The 24,936-nt window shown below is 40.5% G+C and overlaps 1 protein-coding gene across 6 annotated transcripts in view; it reads right to left on the bottom strand.

Annotated features, from left to right (window-relative positions):
- The window catches only part of LOC139478597 (microtubule-associated serine/threonine-protein kinase 3-like), a 199,131-nt gene that overhangs the window by 55,770 nt on the left and 118,425 nt on the right, over positions 1-24,936 (bottom strand). For all 6 annotated transcript variants that reach the window (XM_071261144.1, XM_071261146.1, XM_071261145.1 and 3 more), the window contains one exon: positions 18,609-18,682. In XM_071261144.1, the coding sequence (XP_071117245.1) occupies positions 18,609-18,682 (74 nt within the window). The remainder of the gene's footprint in view (positions 1-18,608; positions 18,683-24,936) is intronic.

The following is a 24,936-nucleotide window of genomic DNA, read 5'->3' as shown; positions in this document are numbered from 1 at the left end:
AGCATAGATTCCAAATCAGAGCTGAGAGTCAGCCCTTACACTAACATTTATTTTGAAATATATTTTTTAATTTTGAGGGATTAAATTTTCTTTTTATATATAATTGAAAGCAGCTCAAGGAACCTTTTCATTTTCAGAACTCAGGAAAACAAGACCTGCCAAAGTATTGAAGACCAGCTTATGAGTTTCCCCATATATTTCTTTCAAGGTCTGTTTGAAAGACAACTGGCATTAAGCCCGCCCTGTCAGTGAAAGAAAAATGTCAGTGAAAGTCTGGAACAACTATTTCTGTTTCTTTCAAAATCTATTTATCTTACATAAAGTTAAACTCTAAGTTCCAAAACACCATTGTGGTGGAGCTCTTCCGTCCAATAGCTGAAGGATGCAAGGAGCAAACATGGTTATAGCATTAACAATACTGGACCTCTTCTGGCTTCAATTAGCTTGGATTATACTGCGAATATGTCTGAAAATAACTAACAGATCCTGTGACCTTTCCCTAATCCTCATAGTGGGAAAAAAGATCAGCTTCTTTGAATGTGCCTCTGAAGCCAGTCAGCAAACAGAGGCCATAGGGTGGTAAATTGGATGGCTGGGGACCTTGCTGAAATATGATCACAACTTCATCCAAGGATCTTGGTCATGTTGACGACATTTCAATGGCAGAAAATCAATATATTGTGGCTTTAGGTTAGACTTAAACTACCTGATGATGTCAACACCACTCTGCCAGCAAAGAACTACATCTCGGTTCATGCTGCAGTTTCCATGACAATAGTTGCTGTACGAGCACTATGTCTCTGTCATCTGTCTTCATGCCACCATTATGTTCACATTTACTAAGGACTATCACCTGTTTAAAAGATCCATTTATCTTCAAATAATGATTCGCATGACTCCTTCATTACTTTTCATGCTGAGAGAAAAGCATATCTGTTAACGACATCAAAAATGGAAAGACATTTCTTGACAACTAGAGTGAGTTAGTTGAGTCAATGCTGATTTTGGAAACACCAAGAAACCATGTTCAAAATCTCTTTCAGTATCACAAGCTTTGGTAATAAAAGTCCATACATTAACACTAAGATCGACTGAAAATAGTGTCAAGGAACATGTCGGACTAACATACACGACAGTATTTGGTACACATTGTGTTCCAGCAGCCACTTGTGCCCCTTACATAAATACTGAACTCAACAGGATTCTTGACCCATCATATTTAGAATTTCAGAGTCTTGATCAATCACTAAATGCATCACTTCTCCCAGTGTGGATCAATGTGTCCATCATCAATGTTCTGGCAGACAATCCAATCAATGTTTCCTATATTTGTTTACTGCCACAGGAACACACCAACAAAACATCCTCATAAATCAATGCCTTGTCTGTATACATGGCTATATGCCATGACTGGAATTCTTTAGCTTCAGAAAAGTAAGCATCGATCAGAAAAGCTCACAAGCAGGTAACCGGTCAGTTTATGAGAGTGCAACGAGTTGGATTGAGGTCTGTCTGCAATTGCTATGCAAGTGAAGACATTCTGACCTTGTGTCAGTCTGTTACTATTGTTTTTAGCTGCTTCTGCGTCGAGATGGCCTGGGTAGCTGAACCGCCACCTTTACTCAAGTCTATTCCACTTACACTAAGATCAATGCCATTCATGTATGTATGTAAATATGATCACTCCATCACCTCATGGCAACAATTAACTTAGCCACAACAATATTAAAGATCTTTAATACCAGAATAGTTCAGAATAATATCACCAATCTTGTTGGTTGACATCACTAGCCAACAACAATGCATCACAAGATCACCTTGCTGTGTGGGTGGGATCAGCCATTCTTCTAGGTCTTTGATGCAGTTGAAGTGATTTCTGTACTGAACAATAAACAATCTGAGTCCAAGGATCTAGCTGTCACTGACTTACAATGTGAGTTCAATGGTCCTCAATAATTAAGATTTTGCTGAGTGTGCACTAAACAAATACAAACACACAATCAATCAATAATTAAGTTATCGAACTATCCCCAAAGATTAATTTTTCAAATTTTTGTTTGAAAGTTGTTTAACTCTGCACTCAGCAATATTCCAACTATATGACAAAGGTCTGTAAATAAATAGTCTTGACCAGACAATCCAATGATTGACCTCATGTTGATCGATCTACGCATTTGGGATAAGATGAATTGCATCAACCAAGTCAGCGAGCCTGACCACCCGATCCTGTTTGTTGCCTCTTACGACAAGCGTAGTCGGCTTTAACTGCATGCAGGCCTATTTCAATTTACCCAGAAAGCACCTGTCCTGTATCATACCTTGTACATAATCTCCTTTAAATCTGAGCAAACCTTGACATGCATAAAGAAACTCAGAATTATACTACTATTATACTGAGTATGAACTGGGCTAGTATTAGAACTGAAACAAGCTGTACAAATGGGTACCAGGTTGGACAAATAGATTCAATCTCACAACCTCTTGTCAGAACAAGGTCTTTTGTCAATTTATGGATGTCATTAGTAAAGTGAATTTATGGATGCCATTAGTAAAGTTACGGGTTGATATTCCATCAATAATCTGTTTGTTTTATATGCTCAGACAATAACAATCATAATGGGTCTTATCACAGAAACATTACACACATAAACAATGTGGCAGAACTCAAATACACTGTTTACTCACCATCATAATGATTAGCAACACTTATAGCAGCTGTCAATATCTTTCATATCTGTCCACCTGCCTTGGGCAAAATACTGAGATAGCACAAAAATGATTTTACAATAAGAGCTCTCTGACAATTCCATCCCTCTTGTGATGTCTTCTAGACACATGTCACAATATCAATGTTACTTCGCCTTCACTGACAATGTAAACAGGTTACATACTTCTTTATACTGACAGAGAGTAAAGAGATTTTTAATGGCCGACACCAGCTGCAGCATAGAACACTAGTTTCACGTCAAAACAACTCAGATAATGATTTCCCATATTTTTCAACAACAAATTAATTACCCGATTTTTACCTATTTTGTAAAAAACAGTGATGCGGGAGGATTTACATATTTATATTTCAGATGTCTCAGGCATCTGTGTACATTAACTGCCAGTAGATATAGCTTACACACTTAATGTCAAAGGTTTTGAGCTAACAAGTCTGAACTTCTAACTTGGCATTTAGCCATTTACACAAGATTTTAGTGTCTGCATATGACTATTATTCCATAATTATCAGTTAATTTTACTTAACAAATAGTAATTTGATAAGACTCAGGCTTCCAACAAGGGACTCAGACACAGTGAGTGAGTGAGTGAGTGAGGTTTTATGCCACTTTAGCAGCAATATCGCGGCTGGGAACCTCAGAAATGAGCTTCACACATTGTACCCATGTCGGGGAATCCAAAACCCGGGTCTTCTGCATGACGAGTGAATGCTTTTAACCACTAGGCTACCCGACCGCGTGAAAGAAAGAAGAGAACACACTGGAGTTTTCTTCACCACATCATCTGGAGGCACTTGGAGACAATCAAATCTGGTGACTTGGTGTTTTGTAGTGAGACAAGCAGGGATGAAAATCTCAATTCATTATGGCCTTATGGCAATCTCATAAAAAAACTGCTATAAATAACCAATGTCAACATCAGAGATTAATCACTCTTGATTTTTCGCCAAAAGATACTTGGGCGTAAACGTCAAAATAGCAGTGAAAATAATATGAATGGATCACTGAAAATCGGTGATGACACGAGGTGTTCATGAAATGGGTGCATATTCCAGGATATTAAACTTCATTCTATACATTCTTCAATCATTAAAGAAGGAGGAGGCTTGTTACCAGTTGTGTGTTTGTTTGTTGCACACAGCAGTTATCAAATAATTGAGTCTGGACCTGACAATCCAGTGATTGGCATCATGAGCATGAACCCACACAACTGAGGTACGATGACATGCATTCCATCGGACCTAATCACCAAGCCAGACCTCCATGATCCATTCACCATTGACTCTTTCGACGTAGGGTGCTGGGCACCTATTAGACTAACATCTAGTCTCTGAAATGAACATGTCATACTGAAAACAGTTGTTCAATTATCTCAATAAAAATATAATGAAAGGGAGCCCGGACTCTTCATTTCCTGATACTGCAGTAATCTAGACTTGCCAAATAGTATAGACTTGCATGGACTGTATTTGATATATATTTGTGTCAGGGTCTGTAAGACAGACTAGGGACACGGTATTGTTTGTCTCTCACTCACACACTCACACACTCACACAGAGTTGCCTAAAAGGACAAGCAACAGAGTGTGGGAGCCGAGACTAACATGGGTTGTCTGAGGGGTATTATCATAGTTATTTTTCAGAAATATGAAATGCAAAATACATTAATGTTAACCCCAACTACATAGGCCACAGAAAGGCCATGATCTGCAGATAAAAGCATTCCATTTTGTTTAGCATTAATCATTTAATGCCTCACAACCAAGGCACAGTGAGATGAGATGGGAGTTCAATATAACTGCTTGTACTAGTCCGGGCTAATGTCTCATTTATAGTCTAGCCCACTGAGATATCACGCTGCAGTTAAACATGGATACCCCACTCAGACACAGTACACTGACTCTGAGTCGACCAGTCCTTGTTTTAGCCTTTCAATCCTAAGCGCCGCACAGGGTAACAACAAGTACCATCTTATAACGTCTTTTGGTATGCAAGGACGGGGATCGATCACTGACCTTCTGCTCTCTGGGCGGACACTTATGAATATGATCAACTAGGGCATGCAGGCAATCACCAAGACAAGGGCCATCATTATTTTTTAGCCTTAAAGGACCTGATCATACTACCTGTATGAAGACCACCTTTAAATACCATGAAAACTCCATTAAAAGCAATCCTAGCAAGATTAATGCAAGTCAAACCATCCGTCTTGTGCTCACTGACTCAAACCTGTGATACATCTAATCCAACAGTTACTGATTACCCTAGTTACACAGTGAGGATGTCTCAAGTTTCACACAAGACCTTCAATTCAATGTCTGGACCTAGGCTGGAGCTCAGCAACAGGCTGAGGAGCACAGTCCTCATTATACACCATAAGCCATCCAATACAACTTCATGGTACCGCCACTATGATCACACCTCAGCACTAAGCATTTCAAATGTATATAGTATTTATATGTCAAAGTGTCTTGAATATTTCATCATAAACCTGTTCCTTTCATCCAATTCATTGTATATTAATATTTATTTTCACTGAAATACTTGGACAAACTATCCGCTACCGCTTTGCCATCTACATAACAGCAAAAGAGGCAGTACACATGCAAATGTCATCAGCTCTCCTGAATGTGACTTGTCTCAAGAAGAGTGGACTTAAATTTAATTTAATCTTGATTTTAATTTTTGGCAACTGCCATGCATATTAAAATTAATGAAATGATAACCCACGACGGACAGTTCAATACTTTATCAAAATAAGAAGATGGGCATGTGAAATAAATTTGTTGATGTGTTTAGTCACCCATCATTTTTGAAATCTAAACATCCAGTCTGCCATGTTATGATGAAAATGTCGTTCACATGACAATGCACTCAGCATGAGTAGTATTAAAGTTCTAGGTTCTGAGTTCTGTGTGTTTAGTTCAGGATTCTAAACACTGCCACTTGTTTGAATATACATTTCTAATCTCAGTCCCCACAGATGGCCACAGATGGGCACAGATGGGCACAGATGGGCACAGATACTGGTTGCTGAGCACAAAGGGACAAACACACTGGTTTCCATGCTTACAGAGATGTTATTTAGGACAAAGTTCAAAGGAATTCAATACAATCACAGCCATATCATGGAACAGAAAATTACAAATGTATCTTCAAAAATCCTGTGTGATGGCATTTCTGCTATGAAACTGAAGATTAGCAGGTTCTGTTTTGATAACCTCAAAGGTTTATGACAAAGTATTATATCTAATGTAGTCATTCAAAAAGCTATTTCATTACTGAAAATGATTTGAAAGTGAATCCACATCTTGATGCTACATCATTCAGCAACAGTTCAGGTAGTGTGATCAATCCACATACCTAGATATAACCTTAAAACAGAAGTACGTTTCAAATTGATACATTATTTAAATGTCAAAGTGTTTAGAACATTCCATCACAAATTTGATTCGCTTTATCCATTTCTTCAATAATTAAATGAAATAAATTTAACCATAGTGAGTGAGTATAGTTTTACACCGCTTTTAGCAATATTTCAGCATTACCATGGTGGGGGACACCAGAAATGGGCTTCACACATTGCACCCACATCGGGCATCGAACCTGGGTCTTTAGTGTGACGAGCGAACGCCTTAACCACTAGGCTACACCACTGCCCCTAATTTAAACATAAACAATCGTTCACAATCAGTATATAATTACCATACATTCAACTGCTGCTGAGTACATTTCAGCATTTCAGAAAAAAACTATCACTAAATATTTCAGTGGTTAACGACATGAATGTAATAGTCACGACATCTTGTCAAAATGAATACACTGACCAAATTTCTATATAACGCCTCATAACACCAAATAAACAAATGCAATGAAAAAAGCCAATTACTTCTCCTGAATCTTGTCCGGCTCCTGCGAGCATCCTCAACGGTGGGAGGGTGGAGACTCTCAATAGATGTGGAAAACCACATGTGCTCAGGTGAGCGGCGAAAAATGACAATATCCTCTTCCATGTTCCCAGTGGATACAAGCCTAATATACTGTCAACGCGCTGTCAACTCGTGTAACTACAGGTAGATGTTCTCTTGATTCCGATCAACTTACATGCCCGGGCAGAATGCACAATGTGGAGATTGGAAGGAGATCCCAAATCAAAAGCAAGATGTTCATGGTGTCGCCATGCTACAGTGTCGTTGGTGTCACACAACTTGAGCTGATGTTCAAATCTGCAGGAAATTAAATTGCAGGAATGATATTAGCCGGGTAAATGTGATCCTGATGTGACAGGCGACAGACAATCTCCACTGTTTTTCCCTATCAATAGATTACGTCCATCTTCCATCACACATCACGTCACAAAAAAAGCCCAGGGATACTCCCAATTTTCCGACCCCCAGATAATCAATACACAGCCTTGAAGATGCAGTTGTGACAGCAGCTACTCCATCCATCCATCTATTTCCATGTGGCGGAGGCTCATCAATGAAAATCAATCCCCTGATCCCACCAGCACCAATCCAGGAGTATCTACTGCAAGCTATAAGCAATACTAGCTTGCTGTCTGTTCATTCGTAGACTTGGCAGTAGCACAGTAAATCATATGGCCACACCGTAACCAGATTGATGTGGTCGCACTGGTCACTCGTCTCTTGATGGCTGGTCGAGCATGCTCTTCAGTCTCGCACTGCAATATTCATGTAGAAAGCGTGGTTCCACATGTTAATCAGTCATTATCTTTTGCTCTCTGCTTTCGACAAGACCTCACAAGCAGGACCTACAATGTCGTCTGCTCGTGCAGATGGTGATAATGCCAATCAAACACAATCTCTCGAAGAGCTTTACAAATATGTTCTAATCCGCCTGCCAATTGTGCTGCCAGGTCTCAAAAGCTGGACTCCCCAGCCATCAGTGTATCACTTGATAATATTAGACGCTGACCACCATTTTGAGACTGGTCTACTTTGACATAACATCCATTCTATTATTCGACTTATAATCAGCCACTACCTGCATGGGAGGAATTCAACAAATATTGAATGGAAGAGATCTTGTTAAAAATATCCATAATCTACATGATGCAGACGTTTGATGAATGCATCGAAGAGGAGAGATGAAAACCGACTGGGAGTGCTGTCGGATTTAGCAACTAGTGCACGAGAGCGTGCCCAACACGGATATCTTCTCGCCTCTGATTATTGCCAAGGAAAGATAGCAGCATTGCAATAATCACCATATGTGGACTAATTACAAGCAACACCAGACCAAACTAAGCTTCTGACCGACAATCATCCTTTTCTAGTTCAGTTGTAGCCCATTCTCCTTCCAGCATTAATGGGAGAGACGAATCTGAAGGCTCTGTATCTTGATCAGGATAGTGCAAATCACCTTACTACAAATCATGTTAGCATCACCTGACAGTCTTGACAATTCTGTCTTGCACCAAATTAATCATACAAATCCAACCAGGCAACAATAAACACATCTTTTGTGACCACAAAATGAGATACATACTTTGATCATCTCTGATGCCCTAGTTGAGAGAAAGCCACACAAGTAAAGACACTATGTCTCTATCCCATTCAATAGGATAACTTTCCATTACCTGACCAGGACTTGCATGCCCACACTGTTGACATTGACAAACGTGTTTCGGGGTGTAATCACTTACTTGATGCAATTACTGCATCATTCCTTCCGGAGATCCTTCCATCTTTTCTCATTACTGCCACCAACTAATTTGCAGGTGCTAAATTGCCAATTAGACTGACAATGGGACATTGTTACTAAGACACAAACATAACCTTCTTCTATTGCTTCTTATAGTCAGAATTTTTTTTGTCAAACACAAGGGTTCAAATCCTCTGCAAGGTGGGGTAGTCCCTGTGGTGCATTCACCGGTCAAACACAAGGGTTTAAATCCTCTGAAAGATGGGGTAGTCCCTCTGGTGCATTCACCGTTCAAATACAAGGGTTCAAATCCTCTGCAAGGTGGGGTAGTCCCTGTGGTGCATTCCCATGTCAAACACAAGGGGTCAAATCCTCTGCAAGGTGGGGTAGTCCCTCTGGTGCATTCACCAGTCAAACACAAGGGTTTAAATCCTCTGAAAGATGGGGTAGTCCCTCTGGTGCATTCACCGTTTAAATACAAGGGTTCAAATCCTCTGCAAGGTGGGGTAGTCCCTGTGGTGCATTCACCTGTCAAACACAAGGGTTTAAATCCTCTGAAAGATGGGGTAGTCCCTCTGGTGCATTCACCGTTTAAATACAAGGGTTCAAATCCTCTGCAAGGTGGGGTAGTCCCTGTGGTGCATTCACTGGTCAAACACAAGGGTTTAAATCCTCTGAAAGATGGGGTAGTCCCTCTGGTGCATTCACCGTTTAAATACAAGGGTTCAAATCCTCTGCAAGGTGGGGTAGTCCCTGTGGTGCATTCCCATGTCAAACACAAGGGGTCAAATCCTCTGCAAGGTGGGGTAGTCCCTCTGGTGCATTCACCAGTTAAACACAAGGGTTTAAATCCTCTGAAAGATGGGGTAGTCCCTCTGGTGCATTCACCGTTTAAATACAAGGGTTCAAATCCTCTGCAAGGTGGGGTAGTCCCTCTGGTGCATTCACCGGTCAAACACAAGGGTTCAAATCCTCTGCAAGGTGGGGTAGTCCCTGTGGTGCATTCACCGGTCAAACACAAGGGTTCAAATCCTCTGCAAGGTGGGGTAGTCCCTGTGGTGCATTCACCTGTCAAACACAAGGGTTTAAATCCTCTGCAAGGTGGGGTAGTCCCTGTGGTGCATTCCCCAGTCAAACACAAGGGTTTAAATCCTCTGAAAGGTGGGGTAGTCCCTCTGGTGCATTCACCGGTCAAATACAAGGGTTCAAATCCTCTGAAAGATGGGTTAGTCCATCTGGTGCATTCACCTGTCAAACACAAGGGTTCAAATCCTCTGAAAGGTGATGTAGTCTCTGTGGTGCTTTCACGGGTTAAGCACTAGGGTTCAAATCTTCTCCATGAGGGGTAGCCTTGTGGTGCAATCAATGGTCAAACACAAGGGTGCTTAGTGCAGTATTAAACAACAAACACCAACAAAAAAGCTAACAAAAACAATAAACATACCCAACCAAAAATCAGACACCTATGTACATCTGATAGATAACCATAACCTGCCATTGCCATTGGAAAATCACTCCATCAATAGTATAATGAATATCAACTGCATCCTAAATATGCATCATAATAACACCTCACAATGAATCTGACCTTGGATCACCCCCCATGCACCAGACTAAGGGAGATCGATTCGATGACATGGCAGTTAAATATCAAGAGTAATGATAACAATCCAGACAGGCGAGGAAATAAAATATTAATAGAAGAGACGCAGAATATTTTTCACAAGCAAAAAGCAGCCTCAAGTCACATCAGGATGAACATCAATATACAACACAGGCAGTTGCTTTCAGTTGTTGACATTTTCTAATGTCAACAGTTGACATTAACTTATGTCAACAGTAAAAACACACATGATGCTATGAAGCTGTCAAGATGCATTGCTCCTCTCTCGCCAAATATGGAATGTGTAGCTGTACATTTGCATTAAGGCACACTGATCTATGGATTGACAGGCACCAGACACATGCATTACTGTATCCGATGACACGGGTCAATGTGACATGGATCCAAAATGTTGATATTGCTAATAATGAAAAATAATAACTGCCAACGTATTGTATTGCATTTATGATATGCAAAAGCATCACATCTTGGACACAAACAATGCAACCGGTACCTCTTCTGAAACCTGTCCTTCATTCTGTTCTATTCACCTATGCCCAATACACACATTGAGCCAACCTTATTTTGTTACTGAGCCAGCATTATTCAAGAGAAGTTCTTGACTGCAATACCAGAAATAAGAGCTTGAGGTGAGGAGAAATGGGGACGTGCATTGTGTTCAAGGTTATTGTGATTATATAGCAGTGTGCACTGCTGTTTGTACTTGTCTGGACTAATGCTAGTTTCATAGGGCTAGCCCACTGAGATACCACAGTTTAACGTGAAGGACTCAAAGTCCTTGTTTTATCCCCTTAATGCTGAGCACCAGGCAGTGAAATAACAAGTACCATTTTTTACCGTTTTTTTTTGTATGATACAGCCTGAGATCGAACCACAGACCTCAGTCTCCAAGCAGACGCTCTATTCACTAGACCACAGAGGCAGTCTCGTAAGCCCTTTAAATTAAGGGGCACACATCATAACCTATCACATGTTACAACTAAAGATTTAGGGGTCCCTAGACTCAACTATTATAGCAGCAAAACTCAAGGGACCCAGAAGAAGTTGAGGCAAAGACTTAAGGGTGTCAATAAAAACTACACTGTTACAGCACCAATACCGCTGACAGCAGTTTACAATGGGTACTGTTTTTGTTGCAAATAAAGCTGTAAGTCACATCAATAAGAGTGAGTGAGTGAGTGAGTGAGTGAGTGAGTGAGTGAGTTGGGTTTAACGCCGCTTTTAACAGTATTCCAGTTATATCACGGCGTGTCAGCTTAATGTGGGAGGAAGGCCCGAAGTGATGCAAGTCTCAGACGTTTACCACTTCGGTGAAACCCATGAGCACGGGTATGGTGCTGACAAACCTAGAAACATAATTGGGGCGAACTGGGATTCGAACTCACAATCATAGGTTTCTGGCGTGCCCAAGGGACGCAACTCTGCACAGCAAATTGCGGCGCCTTAGACGACTGGGCAACCCATACCCCCCATAGCAATAAGATCTGGATGCTGATCTCAGATGTAGCTTGAACAGCTGTCTAACAAAACTAATTATGCATGATTTAAGCTATAGTTTTTTTGACACACTCAGTTTACAGTAAAGTTACCATACCACCTCCATTCATGTTGAGGGGCGGTCGGGTAGCCCAGTGGTTAAAGTGTTCGCTCATCACGCCGAAGACCCGGGTTCGATTCCCAACATGGGTACATTGTGTGAAGCCCATTTGTGGTGTCCCCCGCCGTGATATTGCTGGAATATTGCTAAAAGCAGCGTAAAACCATACTCACTCACTCACTCTATTCATTCATGTTGACACCAATGATTTGATGAATCCCGAGATGAAAACATTCTGCCAATCTGGTGATATTTGTCAGCCAAATCCATACAAAGAAGGTTTTTTACTTCAAAGTTACAACAACAACAAAAAACAAAAAATACAAGCAGGGTCATCAGTCTAAATGACAACTCTAGAAAAGATGATTATATGTGAAGAAAGTGCACAAAAGTGTCCTATCATTTTGTTGAGTAGAAGAATATTGGTTAATCGTTCACCTTTAACACATAGCTGAGGGATACACTGGCTCAACCTCATAAAGATCTCATCAGTTGGCTGTTTTGGCCTACGTAGGTAATTTTATCCCCTTTGCATACACTGCGTCGTTGTCAGAGGCCTCACACACAATAATTTAACTACAGTTCTGTGATGTTAACCCCCTATAAACGACTATCACAACACCTGCTTGTCCAGTCACCTGTATTGATCTCAGAATTCTCTCCCACAGGGGAATCTATTACCAATGACTACTGACAGGAGGGCCTAGCTAGAGCTTTCCACCAGCAACACATATCGAGGAGGGCCTAGCTAGACTTGCCCACAGAGAGTCATCTAGCAACACACATCGAGGAGGGCCTAGCTAGACTTGTCCACAGAGAGTCCTCTAGCAACACATATCGAGGAGGGCCAAGCTAGACTTGCCCACAGAGTCCTCTAGCAACACACATCAAGGAGGGCCTAGCTAGACTTGCCCACAGAGTGTCCTCTAGCAACACACATCGAGGAGGGCCAAGCTAGACTTGCCCACAGAGTGTCCTCTAGCAACACACATCGAGGAGGGCCTGGCTAGACTTGCCCACAGACATTCCACCAGCAACACACTTTAAGGAGGGCCTTGCTAGACTTTTCCACAGAGAGTCCACTAGCAACACACATCGAGGAGGGCCTAGTAAGACTTGCCCACAGACAGTCCACCAGCAACACACATCGAGGAGGGCCTAGCTAGACTTGCCCACAGAGTGTCCTCTAGCAACACACATCGAGGAGGGCCTAGCTAGACTTGCCCACAGACAGTCCACCAGCAACACACATTGAGGAGGGCCTGGCTAGACTTGCCCACAGACAGTCCACAAGCAACACACATCGAGGAGGGCCTAGCTAGACTTGTCCACAGACAGTCCACAAGCAACACACATCGAGGAGGGCCTAGCTAGACTTTTCCACAGACAGTCCACAAGCAACACACATCAAGGAGGGCCTAGCTAGACTTTTCCATAGACAGTTCACCAGCAACACACATCTAACCTAGCTAGACTTGTCCACAGACAGTCCACCAGCAACACACATTGAGGAGGGCCTGTCTAGACTTGCCCACAGACAGTCCACAAGCAACACACATCGAGGAGGGCCTAGCTAGACTTTTCCACAGACAGTCCACAAGCAACACACATCGAGGAGGGCCTAGCTAGACTTGTCCACAGACAGTCCACCAGCAACACACATCGAGGAGGGCCTAGCTAGACTTTTCCACAGACAGTTCACCAGCAACACACATCGAACCTAGCTAGACTTGTCCACAGACAGTCCACCAGCAACACACATTGAGGAGGGCCTTTCTAGACTTGCCCACAGACAGTCCACAAGCAACACACATCGAGGAGGGCCTAGCTAGACTTTTCCACAGAGAGTCCACCAGCAACACACATCGAACCTAGCTAGACTTGTCCACAGAGAGTCCACCAGCAACACACATCGAACCTAGCTAGACTTGTCCACAGACAGTCCACCAGCAACACACATCAAGGAGGACCTTGCTAGACTTTTCCACAGAGAGTCCACAAGCAACACACATTAAGGAGGGCCTAGCTAGACTTGCCCACAGAGAGTCCACAAGCAACACACATCAAGGAGGGCCAAGCTAGACTTTACCACAGACAGTCCACCAGCAACACACATCAAGGAGGACCTTGCTAGACTTTTCCACAGAGAGTCCACAAGCAACACACATTAAGGAGGGCCTAGCTAGACTTGCCCACAGAGAGTCCACAAGCAACACACATCAAGGAGGGCCAAGCTAGACTTTACCACAGACAGTCCACCAGCAACACACATCGAGGAGGGCCTAGCTAGACTTGTCCACAGAGAGTCCACCAGCAACACACATCAAGGAGGGCCTAGCTAGACTTGCCCACAGAGAGTCCACCAGCAACACACATCGAGGAGGGCCTAGCTAGACTTGTCCACAGACAGTCCACCAGCAACACACATCAAGGAGGGCCTAGCTAGACTTGTCCACAGACAGTCCACCAGCAACACACATCGAGGAGGGCCTAGCTAGACTTGTCCACAGAGAGTCCACCAGCAACACACATCAAGGAGGGCCTAGCTAGACTTGCCCACAGAGAGTCCACAAGCAACACACATCAAGGAGGGCCTAGCTAGACTTTACCACAGAGTCCACCAGCAACACACATCAAGGAGGGCCTAGCTAGACTTGTCCACAAACAGTCCACCAGCAACACACATCGAGGAGGGCCTAGCTAGACTTGTCCACAGAGAGTCCACAAGCAACACACATCAAGGAGGGCCTAGCTAGACTTGCCCACAGACAGTCCACCAGCAACACACATCAAGGAGGGCCTAGCTAGACTTTTCCACAGACAGTTCACCAGCAACACACATCGAACCTAGCTAGACTTGTCCACAGACAGTCCACCAGCAACACACATCAAGGAGGGCCTAGCTAGACTTGCCCACAGACAGTCCACCAGCAACACACATCAAGGAGGGCCTAGCTAGACTTGCCCACAGACAGTCCACCAGCAACACACATCAAGGAGGGCCTAGCTATACTTGCCCACAGACAGTCCACCAGCAACACACATCGAGGAGGGCCTAGCTAGACTTGTCCACAGAGAGTCCACCAGCAACACACATCAAGGAGGGCCTAGCTAGACTTGCCCACAGAGAGTCCACCAGCAACACACATCAAGGAGGGCCTAGCTAGACTTGCCCACAGAGAGTCCTCTAGCAACACACATCGAGGAGGGCCTAGCTAGACTTGCCCACAGAGTCCACTAGCAACACACATCAAGGAGGGCCTAGCTAGACTTGCCCACAGACAGTCCACCAGCAACATAGAGTCTGATCTATCGTCATAGCGACGGAACAACAATGAAACAAGGACGAGAGAAGCATCTTTTCTTTCTATCCCTGTCATGCTTTCATTTGAGAAAGACTCTGAGAAACAGGTGCAATTTGTGAGAATTAATCATGGTGATTGTACACAAAGGAAGTAATGTAACAGTGTTTAGCGAAATGTGTTACAAATAAACAAAATCAGATGCTGAATTGTTTGATAGGCATTACTTACAAGTTGACAGATGACAAAGTAGACAAAATTAATGGATAACTTCTTTAATTACTGTAAGGGCGACGTTTTGGTATAGATCCTTATACCGTTGTCAAGCAAAACTGTTTTTCATCAGAAATTACTGCATGGAGTCAGGGATAAAAAAAAGACAACAAAAAACCTTTGAAATATCACATGCAGGCTTATGCCAGATGAATTTAAGTCATTGCCAGGAATTTCTCCCAATATTGGAGTCAGGGACACTTAGAAAGAAAATGTAAACCAGTATGCTTCCCAACAGCCTTCAAAGTTGATCTGAGATATAAAAAAAGAAATAAATAAAAAAAAGAAAAAAAAGAAATAAAATACAAAAATATATAATATATATATATATATATATACATTTTGCATATGATTTTGAATCAATGGCAAACGATAGTGATGACTTAACTCAATCAAATATCATCAAAAGCAACATTGGCAGAATCTCAGCATGGGTGACTCAGTGATGATGATACATCAGCCATATATCCTCAACACTGCCTGCAGTTGTCCGAGTATATCTTGGATAACAATCACCTTTGGTCTTAGCATGAATATTTAAAGTAATTGTCACACATCTAATGCTCTGAGATCCTATCGGCGCCATCCTGATCTGTGGGTCGTGCCTGCTGCATCCTCCTGCCAAGTAGGGTAAGTACACCACGCCTACATATTGCCCCTAAAAAGATTTTATCCCAGCATTCTCTATCGATCCCTGCAAATTTCATTGATTTGCAATTTGCCAGAAATCTCATGTCTAGATTCGTGTTGAAATTATTACATCACAACTTCCTGTCACACATTGAGCATGAAATACTTTAATGTCTGAATCTTTGAATAAACACTTTCTTTTATGAATCACACCTCATATCTTATGTTTGCCATTAATCCATATATCTTTATTAGTTACCAGCAATGAAAAGCTATATACACACACACAGAGATACTACTCAACATTTGCTAAGGACTAAAATAGTCATCTTCAGTCAAGGGTATGGTCCTTAGCAAATGTTGAGCAGGAGATAACACATCGTGGAATTCAAACAAGCTTTATAGACATGATTTCAAGTTATTGAAACTGTTCAATGAATCAATAAACCCTTATTTCTTGTTCTTGTTCATTGGCACCATTGGCAATCTTTCTGCTCATAGATTCATTGTTTTGTAAAACAAAATACTGTAAAACAGAACCGCCATCTAAAGGATGAAAGGTCTAATCAGGACACTGCCATCACTCCAGTCACAGACACTGTAACAAATGTGAGCTGTGAGGGATAAAACTATTGACAAATTTAACATGTTTTCATTTTGGAATGTTGCAGAAGATTAAATGACAAAGAATTACTAGTTTCAGGGTTAATTATGATAACGTTTTGGGTAAAGCGTAATTGGAATCGATGACATGCCTCAACCAAGTCATGGAGCATGACAACCCGATCCGGTAAGTCGCCTCTTACGACAATCAGTCGCCTTTTACGGCAAGCATGGGTTGCTGAAGATAAACTCTACCCCAGATCTTCACGGGTCTGTCCTTTGTCATGTGAACACCAGGTAGAGGGAAAAGCAAGTATTATACCAAACATGGCATAATGCCTGGTCCTAGATGAGCAATGGGCTCTTGGACTGGAAAAGCACAGACCCTGATTAACGGCATGACCAGTCTTTAATGGTGCAAGGCTTTTAAGTCACTTGTGACAACATTTCAGGGAGGTAGAGCAGAGGACATCTACCATGAACTTTCTAAAAGTACCCAAATGGGAAACTGAACGAAATACTTACTCCTTATGGGCAAATGCCAAATTAACTAAACCCTTGTTCCTATTTCAAACTTCTGGAATAAATTACGCGAGTTACTAACAAAATCATTTTTCGCTTCAGAAAAGGACACCAAACTGACATGGTCTAAAAGTAAGGTCTCTATATATCTAAAAAAATAATTAATCTTTGTATTTTTGTATCAGCTATATGTCTATGTGTTATTAGAAGCATTTTATTTCCACAGCCTCATGATCATCATTCTGAGAAACTAGTAAACTGAACATGCAAAGATAGCAAATCAACAAGTATTACAACATTTAATCTTCTTAAACCTGACATGAAATCATAAAACAAATAAAATAATGTCAATGAACAATTCACAAATGGAAACCCCTAAGAGCGCAAGGAAGTGACATCAATCCATCTTTTCTTATTCAAAATCAGCAAAAACATTATCCAAACAAACAAATTTCCCAGTTTGATGCTTCATTCTTTGACAATCTATCCAAGTTTCTTGAATAAACACAATGCTTAAACATCATGCATCAACCACAACACTGTTGTGCCAAACCTGTCCCGTGTAATCAATCCAACAAAAAGGTGTTAAATACCGGAACTGACTGTCCATTGAGATACTGACAGGATAAGTGTTCCGCCGAGTCTGAGCACCAGTTTGCCACCTGCTACCTCTTACCACAATATTGTTTTTCCCACATGGATCACATTTGTCCTGTCTTAAGCCCAGCCAAAGGGTAGACAACAGGATGACAGTAAACATACTGTTCCTGTTATTTAACCATCTCCGACAAATCAATACCCTATTCTACTTAAGTCTATACGCACCATTGGCACCATTGGCAATCTTTCTGCTCATAGATTCATTGTTTTGTAAAACAAATAGTTTAAAACCGAACCGCCATCTAAAGATTGAAAGGTTTAATCAGGACATTGCCCTCACTCCAGTCACAGACATTGTAACAAATGTGAGCTGTAAGAGATAAAACTATTGACAAATTTAACATGTTTTTACTTAGGAATGTTGCAGTAGATTAAATGATAGCTTCAGGGTAAAATAAGATAACTTTTGGGGTAAAACCCTGTATATTTTGTTTTATTTTTTATTATTTCTATCATTAACCTATTCTTAATTTTTCAAATAAAATCAATTAATAAAAATGTAACATATTCTTATTGCCAGTAAAGGTTCACATAATACTTAGTGAAGTTGCATTCTCCTGTCACAAACATAGCCAGTGTAGATCAGTTTTGGTAGGGAGAGTTACCTCCCTTCATATGAGAAGCAGACATGAAATATTCTTCAGAGCTGATAATTCTATACAATATCAGTGATCTGGAGCGATTCGTTTGCAAACGTATTAACCAGCATCAATCTCAATACATCCTAACTAAGATCAGATACTGATCTGTAAGAATTTAGATTCAAGACATGTTCACCAAATGTTTTCTTGCCGGAGCAACAAGTGAATGAGTTAGTTGGATTTAACATATTTTGAACAGTATTTCAGTTATCACAGCATGTGTCGGGGAGAAAGGCCCGAAGTGATGCATGTCCTCATGTTAACCACTCTGGTAAAGCCAACACACATAGCTGTGGTTTGGACAAAACAAGGAGCATGATCGTGATGACTGTAGGATTTGAACCTGATTCAAACTGTGACTTACCAAGTATCTGTGGCGAGGGACATCTCTGAGGTAAGGTGGGCGAGGTAGTGGATCCATGGACCGTCTTCTTACGACTGAAACACAAGCATTTCATGGTTTATTTAATGTTTTAATGTGGAGATCACAAGCATGCTAATTACATGCACCAGAAATGAAAGGTTCTTTTGTTGAACATATATATACCTATATCTCCGATTGCCTATAGGCTTACATTTTGAGAATTGTACAAAATATTTACACCTTAAATCATGGAGTATAGCTGTACTTGAATCATTAAAAGTAATCAAAATGGTTGGTTGGGTGGTTTGTTTGTTGTTTAACGCCGCACTCAGCAATATTCCAGCTATATGACGGCGGTCTGTAAATAATCGTGCCTGGACCAGACAATCCAGTGGCTGATATCATGAGCATTGATCCACGTAATTGGGATCGATGACCGTGCATCAACCAAGTCGGCTAGCCTGACCAATCGATTCCGATCCCATTAGTCACCTCTTACGACAAGCATAGTCATCTTTTAAGGCAAGCATGGGTTGCTAAAGACCTATTCTACCCCAGATCTTCACAGGTTAATCAAAATAGTACACTGCACATAACTGATACAAAACACTATTTCAAACGTGTCAGTGGATGATTTTCTTCAATCAAAACTTGCTAAAAGCTTAAGGGCTCTGAGCATGGGAAGTTTGTTTGTTGTTGCAATATTCCAGCTATATGATGGCGGTTTGTAAATAATTGAGTCTTGAACAGACATTCCAGTGATTGACATGAACATGATCTAGGCACCCAAAAACTCTTACCTATTAACTTAAGGGTTGACAAAAGGACATCTTGACTTTCATGCTAAATTTCAAACTACATAAGTGTATTATCATCCAGCAAGTCATATTTTGAATTTCAGGGTAATCACTCATATCTATGCCTTCAGTCTACAATTTTTGTTGGTCTCAAATTTGCTTCTTGGACAGCATGTAGCAAACACTAAGATTTCAAATTCATTTGACTAAAACGTCAGATTCTTAAATTCATGTAAATAAACATTTGAAACAAGTCAGATGTAATCACTTGTCTGCTAGTCCGAGACAAGTGCAGATCATGAAGGACCAGTATGTTGCCTCCTTGCATAATTCTACTCATACACAGATCACTGGACCAGGTGAACTGTAGGCTAGTTAAATTATAGTTACTATCCCTGCGGAAATATTCATATTTAAATAAACACATATATTTTATTTATTCACTACTGCTGGCTTTCGTCCATGAATATAACCCCCCCGAAGCACCATAAAATCTCGATACACTTTTCAACAAATCAGATCCAAGGGAGACAACTCCCACTAACCTATCAACCTATTTTCCAGAAACTGGCAACAATCCAGAATAAACAGCCCCAATGCAGGGATTGATGCCTTGACAGACAAGACACAATATACAGCCAAAAGAAAATCTTTCATAACCACCGATTTCACATACTCCACATCTGTCAGTAACGATTTACGCAAAGCTAGGTTTGTTTGAAAATGCTGCATTCCCCTGGTGCTATTTCTCCTTGGACTTTGACAGATGTTTCAAAAGAAATGTTAGCATAATTGCTCTGGCAATCATTTTCTCATCATTTGTCCATCTGACGAGGAAGCAACAGCCTGTTATTCAAGCTGAATCAAAGAAAGACGATAATGACTGATTTTTTTTCTTTCAAGTCGTGGAACGTCACACAAACATTTGGGCTGGTAACAACTTAAATGCTTGAAAACATGTTTTTAATTGATGATGTAAGCGACTGTGACACATATACCCTTTACTGCATGTCCTTGGTGAGAACACTGCATCTTGGACCACTGCCCGCACACTGCTGCACATAGAATGCATGTAGGGGGAATGAAAACAATCAAGTGTTTTCATTATGCATGTGTCGCTGAGAGTACCAAGTACCTGTCAGATCATAAACTGTTACACACTATCCCTTGCCAAATACTGCATTAGTGAAAGTTTGCTAAGGACAGAGATAATAAGTGAGCTCGATGAGATTAATGACACTCCTACAGGCCTCAAAATTTATTTTGCTCCTAAGGAGCCATTGGCTACTAACAATTTTCATGGAAGCCAATGTCAAATTCAAGAAGTCAGGTGAAACAATTAAGGAGCCAAACTTCAAGATTATAGTCCTAATACACAATATTGTTGACCCATATCTAATTTGCCTAACTGCTGCAATACCAATTCCTACCTTTGGTGTAACAAGCTTTGTTGTTATTTAAGGTGTTGTAATTACTTAACAAGATGAGCGATTAATTTTTATCTTACCTATTCCAATGTAAATTTTTAGATTTCTTAAAATGAAATTTTAGTTTAGTCGATCAGTATTTGGTAATGCATTGTATTTCTTTACCATGCAGTTTAAAAAACATCAAGCCGGTGACCTGATATTACTAAGTAGCTAAGTGGTGACTGATTAAAAAACAATGGTCGCCAAACGGAAATTTTGATAGCAATGGCGACCAAATTAGCTGCAACTTTGAGGCCGAAATCAGCATCCGAAATAACTGCCTGCCTGCCCATGGCTGGCAACTTTTGTATCGGCAGCATTAAATTTTCCTCTACCTGCCCAACTGTCTGTCACCTCGTAGAATCTCAAGTAATTGTTTGCTTTATTTCAGTTGAATCTAGACATCATTTTTTGCAATTTTTCAATATTTATAATGTCTGAATGCCGGAAGGTAACTTAGATAGATAGGTGGGCAACATTAAAGGGTCACCTGCAGGACTGTGTTGTTGGGTTCTAAAATTATTTCAAGCACTGCTTCAGATATATAGTGAGTATTGTTTTGCGCCGCTTTTAGCAATATCCCAGCAATATCACGGCAGGGGACACCAGAAATGAGCTTCACACATTGTAACCATATCAGGAATTGAATCCGGGTCTTTGGCGTGACGAGCAAACGTTTTAACCACTAGGCTACCCGACCGTCCCGCTTCAGATATATAACCGGGTGTCAGTTTAATGAGGAATGGTGACATAATGGTGACATTAGTTGTAGATACTATTTTGGGTGGAATAGTTTCACACAGATCTGGAACATTAAACTTCACAGTCATTTTCAAGGCTTTTTAGTTAGGTTATTTGCAATATTTTCTATTAAAACCAACATACTATATATTAGTTGTAAGACCTAAAAAGTAGCATTTTCCAACAAGATTTATTTTCACACCCAATAAATCGCCTATGAGATATCGCAACAACGACATGTGCCCACCATGGTGATGTCATCGGTTTACAGAGAAAATCAGCTTGCTCATCTTCAAACATCAGACAAAATCTTTCCAAATCATAATTTTGTTAGCCTTTCCTCTCCCTTTGAGTCATCATAAATCCAAAACATGACAGTCTTTTCCTTATTCAAATGAACACCTATGTTTCAAAACAATTTTTTCAATCATGAAACATTTACATTTATCTAAATTATGCAGATCTAGTGGATCAAAATGGTTGTTTGTTATCTACAATCTATTTCATACATGAATACACTGGATAAAGACACAGGAAGAAATGGTAAACTCTCAAAATAAACCACTTCTTTCATACTCTTTACAAATGTCTCTTCAATCGCATTACAGTGACATGCAGCATTTATAAACCTCAGGACGATTTCTTCTTTCCATATTTTGTAAATGTACCTAACTTACGCAAACGATAAGAGAAATGAAGAAAACACATTCTTTTATGTTCAACTCATACTTACAGATATAGTTTCATTTGCTTCCTTTGTTACGACATAATTAACACATAAAATCCAAAAACCTAAAATTAGAATTGATCAAAAGTGCAACAGCACAATTTCCATCAGATGCCAATGACCTCCACACTTCACTACATTGTAAATACAAATCTACTCTCCAGAGACATGCTGCCAACAACAATTAACAACCAAACTCTACGAAGAAGCCTAATTTCAGAATCCCTCAAACTCAAAAAGTGGAATCCAAAAGTGAGAGTGGAGGATGAGGGAAGAGAATTCTCCTTTGGCTCGCATGTTTTTCTAAAAGATTGGCAGAGAGGCCAGCCGGGGAAGTCTTTGACACAATGTCCTCCCAACAACCTCAAGCTTCATGAAATCAATAAAAGAGAGAGATGGAAAATAGTGCTTACAAGAGCTGTGTCATTAGATTTTGAAGAAATCTCGTCAATTACTTTTGCGGGTTTATCACTGTCTACAACACATGAAACAGTCGGTTGAAAACCTGGGGGTCTTGGTTGTGGGTGTGACCAATTACATCTTAGATTTCGATTTTCAGGAGCGGTGGTTTTGTGGGGAGCAAGGATACTGAGAATAAATGAACCAACTAGTCAATAATCAATAAACTTCAAAAACTTTCTAACTATTGGCTTGAACTTATTTTCATTAGAAGAGGCATTCATCGGCTAAAGAAAGAAGATGTAATTCTAAATCTCAATTCCCACAACGTCACAAAACAGTTACCAACAAGAGTTCTGCTTTCGAAATAGCTGAGTGAATTACTGGCGCCATAACAGTCTCAACATCCATATAATGTGAAATGTCTAGCCTGAAGAAGACAGGCCACAGTGGGGTGGCCGCATTGTTGAAGCTTCGATTCATCACGCTGAAGACCTGGCTTTGATCACCCACATGGGTACAATGTGTCAAGTTCTATCTTCATATTACTGGAAATTTACTTAAATCTTACTGACTCACCTTGCTTTCAAAACACATCCATATATCAGTGAGTGAGCAACATTTCAGCAATTTTTGGCAGGGGACACCAAAAACTGACTTCACACATTGTACCCATGTGGGAAATCAAACCCGGGCCTTCGGCGTGACGAGTGAACACTTTAACCACTTGGCTACCTCACCACCCCATCCAAATATCAAAACACAAAGAACTAGGGGTGAAACGATACAGCAAGGTCACGATACCTATGACGATACATAGGTCATGATATGATATGTATCGCATTAGACATATTTACTAAGAGTGATAAGATTCATCGTGCATCGTTCAGGCGTCGATATGATACACGATATGTTTTCTACTGCTTAAATAAATGACTTACTACTCGTTTAATGACATCCAGCGTGATGGTCAGTCAAATATCTTAAGATGCTTTGTAATCAGCATTTCAAGTTCACTACTAAACATAGCCACTATGAACAGGTGTCCAAAACCAGCTGTTCTTTTTAAACCTACTCTGAAATATGAAGTCAAGACGTTTCCACGTAATTTGACGTAAATATGTGTATTGCGATACATATCGTATCATGACCAATGTATTGTGACCTTGCTAAATCTTTTCTCCCTCTAATATTTACATCAAATCTTCAACTAATCCAGCTGTCAATTTTAAACAAACATAAATCCTAGTGTTTATAAGCCTTTTAACCCAATATCTACAGCCCTTGATTCATTTACCTTTAAAACTCTTTAAGTTCTTAATATTATATGTCTATGTATCCGTTTAATCCCCTTTATGTATTATGTCCTGTGTAAGATTTGTGACACTGATGTAAAGAGAATTCCCTTTCAGACAATAAAGCTCTATCTTAAGGCAGCAAGTAAGTAAAAAGACTCATTCAAACAAGTCGTGGACAGTAAGAGAAACAATCACCACTATCTAGGCATGATGACCGGCCAGCCTCCATTGACAATCTTACCATAAGCATAGGATACTGGATGCCTATTCTGCCCTGCATTACCCACAAGGTTAAAATTGAATGATTTGGGACTGAAACAGCCATGCAGAGCTAAAGGCTAATAAGCTGATGGTTTGAAAAGAAATTAAAAATCTTTTAAAATATATGTCCAGTTTTCGGCAATTTCAGACAAGTAGATTCTATCAGGTATCATGGCCAAAGAAACTCAAAGATCTTTTTTCCATTTCAGATCCCAGAGCAAGTGAAATCCAAGAGACAAGACAAAAATCAAGTAAGTTATTGAATTATCTGGATCTAATTGATCCAATCTTTGTGCATCAACAAAGAGCAGGAAGCATTTTAATGTCACAAATTGTGTTGAGCAAGTCTTGCGTGTACTAATCCATCCGATTTGGGGACAAACACATTAAGTGACAGCCTCGTTAACAAGAGCAGGCAATAACGTCATCAAACCACTCGTCTGTCACTCGATAATCTACTCAGTAACACCCACTTATCACATTGTTTAATTCTAAACTTGCTTCCCCATTTAGGCGCCAACCAAATAAATATTCAATGAATATCTGATATAGTTTGCAAGCTGGTGCAAGGCTTAAGGCAAGACAATTTCTGTTAGTCAAAGCCTGTCAGCATAATTGGTGGCAAAGTTTTAAGGG

Source organism: Haliotis cracherodii, unplaced genomic scaffold (genome assembly GCF_022045235.1).
Source record: "Haliotis cracherodii isolate W230 unplaced genomic scaffold, xgHalCrac1.p SCAF_4, whole genome shotgun sequence".
NCBI lineage: Eukaryota > Metazoa > Mollusca > Gastropoda > Lepetellida > Haliotidae > Haliotis > Haliotis cracherodii.
Note: the sequence above shows the minus strand (reverse complement) of the source record. Positions and strands in the feature narration are given on the sequence as shown.